The sequence below is a fragment of the Phalangium opilio genome, unplaced genomic scaffold (genome assembly GCF_054372755.1).
Source record: "Phalangium opilio isolate 3A_F unplaced genomic scaffold, DU_Popi_V2 ptg000022l_1, whole genome shotgun sequence".
Taxonomy (NCBI): Eukaryota; Metazoa; Arthropoda; class Arachnida; order Opiliones; family Phalangiidae; genus Phalangium; species Phalangium opilio.
In genome coordinates, this window is record NW_028324154.1 from 2,570,731 (window position 1) to 2,576,691 (window position 5,961).

Genomic DNA, 5,961 nt, shown 5'->3' on the forward strand with positions numbered 1-5,961 from the left:
ATTTATAAACTAATGTCGTCTTCTTGAGACAAAGCAACAATGTTTATCCTTTGTGGTTTCGTTTAGTAGGTGGCTCTCTGTAGCACAGGAAAAATATGATATCGGTATAAATATAACCAGCAGTATTGTTATTGTTATTGTTGAAGGGGGTGACGCGTCGCCGCGTCGAGCACCGATACCAAGGGTATATTGTGCGCCCCGAACTGGTTAGACTGCGAAGAGTCCTGTCGCCTCGATGAATCGGAGAATCCGATTGACCGAGACAGTAGAGAACTGGTGAGGTTCCATAGTATGCATATCGAAATGCTCAAACCTCATGGCCGCGAGATAGTCGCAGCAACATAGGATATGGGAGGAGGTTTCCTCTTCCTCCCGGCAGAACCTACAGAGTGGGTCATCAACGATGCCCAGTAGGTGCAGGTGTCTATTCAGCCGGCAGTGTCCAGTGAGGAGACTGGTGACCAGCCTAATTTTGCTTTTGGTAAGGGCAAGCAGTTCCTTTGCCCTAGTAATAGAAGGACCCGGGACAAACTCCTTGGCTTGTCTCTGCCCATCCATGTCTAGCCAGAGTTGCAGTTGAAGTGCAGACATCCGGCAGTGAATCCTATGGCGAATGATGCCATGGGGGATGGGAACCGCAGGCTCAGGTCCGAAGAACTTCGCCTCAGCCCCCCTTTTGGCATACATATCAGCCCTCTCATTGCCCAGGTATCCGCAGTGCCCTGGCACCCACAGCAATTGAACCTTGTTGCGGGCAGCCAAAGAACTCAGCAGATCCAGGCAGCTGAGCACCAGTCTAGAATCGACAAGGCACTGATTTAGCGCCTTGAGAGCGGCCTGACTATCCGAATAAATCTGAATCGTCCGTCCGCGGTAGTTTTTCTTGTTGCAGAAATCCACACATAAACAAATGGCCATGATTTCCGCCTGAAAAACGCTGGCAAAGTTGCCAAGGCTCTCGTAAAAACCAAACTTCTTGGTCAAGCAGTAGACCCCGGCACCAACTCCAGAGTCCGTTTTAGAGCCGTCCGTGAACCAGACGGACTCCCCCCAGTTCCAAGGACTGGGGTGGTCTCCCAAACAGCGCGACTGGGAAAGTGCACGCTGAAGGGCTTGTCGAAGTGGTGTGATATAACAGACTTATCTGAGACCATCACAAGTGATGGCTCAGTACTGCTGTACTCACTGAAAAGCTTGGTGTGACTGAAGTCCCAGTGCTTGGGCTTCCACCAGCCGAGGTTGTTGAGCCTACAGGCTCCCATAATAGCTTCTTCCTCAATAAAGAGGTGAAGGGGAAGCATATTGAGAAGGATTTCCAGAGAGGCTGTGGGGGCTGTCCTCATGGACCCCGTGATACCGATGCACGCCAGCCTTTGAAGCTTGCGTAGTTCATCTTGGGCTGTCTTAAGGCGAACCCTGGGCCACCAGACAAGGGCTCCATAGGAGACCACTGGCCTGATGATCCTAGTATAAATCCAGTTTACAGCGCTAGGGCTTAAACCCCAGGACTTGCTGACTGAACTCCTTAAACGCCAAAATATAATTTTGGCTTTCTTGATGCTCAGATCAAGATGGGATTTCCAAGTAAGCTTGGCATCAAGAGTCACGCCAAGGTACTTGACCTCGGAGGACTTCTTTAAAACCTGTCCAAAGAAGGAAATATCATTGAAGAGGTCATTAGTCCTTTTCCGGGTAAACGGTATAAGGACAGTCTTATTGGGATTGACGGTGAGGTTAACTTCCCTACACCATTCCTCAACATCATGTAAGACAGATTTCATCAGTGCAGCGATAGTTGCAGGGAACCTCCCTGTAACAATCACTGCGATGTCATCCGCATAGCCAAAGCAGTGACACCCCCCCTCCCCGAGTCGGCCCAGCAGCTCATCCACCACCAGGCACCAAAGAAGAGGGGAAAGAACCCCTCCCTGAGGACAGCCACGGTCGGTGGAGATCTCCAAGGATTCCCCGAGAAGAGACGCCGTCACCCTACGGTACGTGAGCATGGATTTTATCCAACGACACGAAGTGTCGTCAATACCAAACCGCTCCGCAGCGCGAAGGATAACTTCACTAGAGACCCTATCAAAGGCCCCCTCAATATCAAGGAAGATGGCCAAAGACATCTCCTTGAACTCGATGGCCCTGTCAAGGCAGTTCAAGATGCCATGGAGCGCCGTCTCTGTAGATTTGCCTTTCTGATAGGCAAACTGAAAAGTGGACAGGGGTGTGTGGGAAAGAACACCATCCCGCAAATACCTGTCCACCAATTTCTCTAAAGTCTTTAGGAAGAAAGAGGTAAGACAGATAGGTCTGAATGCCTTAGCCTCAAGATAGCTCGTCTTCCCAGGTTTGGGAATAAAGATAACCTTCGAGCGCTTCCAGATATCTGGAATATGCGCCAGAGCAATGCAGGCTCTAAATATCCTGCACAGATAGGGGCCAATGGCGTCTATGCCTTCCTGAAGGAGGGCGGGAAAGACGCCATCTGGGCCAGGGGACTTATAGGGCTGAAACGAATTTACAGCCCACTTAAGTCTAGAGTATGTAACTATCTTATTGGCGATGCCCCAGTCCGCCCTGTGTGCTCTTCGAAAGTGCACGGGGGGAGTGTCGGTGCTTGTGGGGTCAAAAGCCTCGGAGTCCGGAAAGTGTACCTTAAGCATATGCTTAAGGGTGTCAGTCCCTGACTTGGTAAACTCACCTTCTGCCACCTTGATGGTGCTGAGCTGGTGAGTGTTATCGTGAGCCAGGATCCTCATGATCTTGGCAGTAGCGGGGGCATCAGAGATGCTACCGCAGAAGTCCCTCCAGGAGTTCCTTTTGGCCTCCCGGATGGCTTTATTATACTTGTTAAGGGTCTGTCTATAAATAGTCCAGTCCCCAGTCCTCCTAGCCCTATTAAAGAGTTTACGAGTGAGCTTGCGAAGCTTGCCAAGTTCCGTATTCCACCAAGGAACGAGCCTCGGCCGGCTGGCAGGCTTCGCCGGACAGTTGTGGTGGTAGGAATTGATAATGGCTTGTTGCATGAGATCAACTGCCAAATCAAATTCCAGCACCGAGGAAAGCTTTGGAGCATTACCTCTGAGTAGGATGCAAAGTTCCTCCCTGTAGCCGGACCAGTCGGTCCGACGGGGATTACGCAGTTCCGTCTTAACCGAAGTTGACTTGACCGCGACCGAGAAGCAGATGTGCCTATGATCCGAAAGAGACGGTTCATTAGACACATGCCAGTTAGAAACCGACAGACTGATATTGCCTGTGGCCAGGGTGACATCAATGACCTCCTTTCTGTTAGAAGTAACGAAGGTTGGCTCATTGTGCCTGTTGAGAATATGCAGGTTCGTACCGACCAGATATTCTAGCAGTTCATCACCACGTCTGTTGCAGTCACTACTGCCCCACGTGACATGGTGGGCATTGGCATCGCAACCCAGAATGAGCCTGTCCCCCTGCCTCTCACAGCGGTCGACAAGAGTGACAACCTCCTGTGGTGGAGGGGAGCCAGTGGCATCATGGGGAAAGTAAGCAGACGCCATGATAAGGCCAGTTGCCTCTCCAGAAGAGGAGGGCATTACCTTAATCACAGCAGTATCCCTAGTGAGGTAGTTCGGAAGCGGAAGGATGTCAAGACCCTTCCTGGTCAGAACACACGCCCTGGGGTTGGGTGAGGTAAAGTCATAAGAGATATTACCTGCATTCTTTAAACCAAGGATTTTGCCATTATGAATCCAAGGTTCCTGAATGAGGGCCACATCCAGGCCCTCTAAGGCAAACCTCCGGCAGAGAACTGCCGAGGCTGCTTTGCAGTGATGCAGGTTGATCTGGATCACCTTGATGCTCATGACTTAGGGAGAGAGGCGGCCCCGGCTACCGCTTGGCGGTAGCGTGGAGTCCCGATCCAGGACCGGTATCTCCTTCGCCACCACCAGCAGCACCCTCGGCCCCCAGCTCCATCCCAGTAACAGGAGCGCAGGTCCTCTCGGTATCAGAGTCCTTCAAGAAGTCGGACTCTGTCCCGAGGTCAATGTCTGAGCTATCTGGAAGGGATGGCTCTAAATTAATACTAGCAATATTTGCTGCCAGCTCCCCACTCACGCTGGCTGCAGTATTACCCTCTTCTTCAGAAGCCTCAGAGGCATTCTGGAGAGGGTCCTTTGGCGCATTCAGGACTTTAAATGTCCCGACATCTACACCAGTAAGACCCTCGAAGCCGGCTTCCTTGATGGCCTCCATGGAGGAGCCATCAATTAGGAAGATCCAGCGTCTGGTGCTCTTCTCATCGAACGACTTCAGGCACCGCCAACAGTCGGTCAGAAACCTTCCATTGTAGGCCTTCAATCGCCGGAGAAGAGCCGCCGGATCAGTGGTGCGACGGTCCTTGGTCCGGAAGGACACCTTGAACGGCTTCGGGAGTTCACTGGCCTTCATCACTGAAAGCCGTGTTCCCCCTATGGCACGCTCATTATGGTGTAGCACCTTCACGAGCCATTCACTGGTCGCAGAATCCCCACATGAATAGATCATGGCCCCAGCCATGATGTGGAAATTGAGAGGACGTGGCAGCGAGCTTCCCGAAGAAAGCTCAGCGTCCAATGCGTCAAGTATAGCGGCCTGGATAGGAACGACGTCCTCCTCCGTGACCGCATTAGTCGGATAGCCATCTTTAACGATGGCCATCTTGACAATACTGGCGACGTCGCAGTAAGACTTGGTCTTCTTTGACGCCGCAGCTTGTAAGCTAGGCGAGGGATCAGGGTCCTCTGTCCTAGCTCTCTTGCCAGAAAGGGTGGTAGCTTCTCTTGCACCAGGCGTAGAGTCCGTACCCGGGACGTTTCTCCCAGCACCCGAAGGTACAGGAGTCACATCTCGGCCCGTATCTCCTGCACCCAGTGCAGAGTTCTGGCCACCTTTTTGGGGTTGTTTTCTTCGGCGGTTGGCCCTGCGCCTCCTATTTGCTTCACTCAACCTGGTGGAACCCGATTGAGGAGCAGGAGGCGACTTTTGGCCTTCCGCCGATTGCGGGTGGCTGCTGCCAGAGGCAGCATCTCGCCCAGAAGCAGGTTGGGAGTTGCCTCCTTCCCTGAGAGAAGGCTGGGTACCGGTAGAACCGGCTCCATGCCCAGGTTTTGTTTTGGTTTTTGTTTTTAAAGAATCCATAGAGATCCCACGAGTAATGAGGCAAATAAAAGGTCGCCACCCGGTAGTCCTCAACCCGGGTGGAAGGCTAGTTACAACGGGGTTTCGCCTGGTGCCCCGAGGGGATCGTTCGAGATACCGTAGATTAACTTCCCCGGTACCACACAGCCCTCAGCACGATACCTGCACACCTTGGCTTGGGAAGGGCGCGTATCAGCTCAGCCCACAAAACGCAGTGGTTGCCCAGCTCTCACCACCGAGGAGGTGTGATACAACGCACTGTTGAGGACCCAAGCTGGCGGTCGCGCAAGCGAAAGGTAAGGCTGAGCAGCAAAGCAAGGGGGGAAATTAAGCGCGCCATCCAGCTTGCGTCTCCAACTTCGAGAGCCTAACCAGCAGTAAGATAAGGGACTACAATTAAAGTGCCCTAGCATTAGTAATAGAGCCTAGCACTAGTGAACAAATTTGACGATTTTATGCCGCTTCCATCGCCAAGTGAAGAGTTTGGTTACCTCGTTAATTCTAGTCCCTTATCTTACTTCTGATATAACCAAAGGGTAAAGCAGGCCTGTGCGAGTACTCGATCAAAGGCGAGTACTCGATCGAGTCCCGAGTCGAGTACTCGACTCGAGACTTGAAAATCAAAATTTTAGGACTTGAGAATAATTTCGAGTCCTCAAAAATCCTCACTACTGGACTCGAGGAGGACTCGAACCGAGGCTTAACACCATATCAAGTCCAAAAATATTTACTTTGGATAAAGAATTTATCCTTCTTTCGTCTCTTGTCAGCACGCACAAATCTACATTACATAGAGGCCTA

The 5,961-nt window shown here is 51.8% G+C and overlaps 1 protein-coding gene across 1 annotated transcript; it reads right to left on the reverse strand.

Annotated features, from left to right (window-relative positions):
• Positions 1-3,901: 3,901 nt before the first annotated feature.
• LOC149695118 (uncharacterized) lies at positions 3,902-5,519 on the reverse strand. The gene is made up of 2 exons (XM_089867450.1): positions 4,099-5,519; positions 3,902-4,040 (listed from the first exon to the last, which is right to left on the reverse strand). The coding sequence occupies exons 1-2, from the start codon at positions 5,158-5,160 to the stop codon at positions 3,999-4,001; spliced, it is 1,104 nt and encodes a 367-aa protein (XP_089723576.1). The 5' UTR covers positions 5,161-5,519; the 3' UTR covers positions 3,902-3,998.
• Positions 5,520-5,961: the final 442 nt, after the last annotated feature.

Coding starts and splice junctions, on each gene's coding strand:
- LOC149695118 (XM_089867450.1), bottom strand. CDS start 5,160: ATGGATTCTTTAAAAACAAAAACCAAAACAAAACCTGGGCATGGAGCC. Junction 4,041..4,098: donor AGGGTAATACTGCAGCCAGC/GTGAGTGGGGAG, acceptor CATCCCTTCCAG/ATAGCTCAGACATTGACCTC.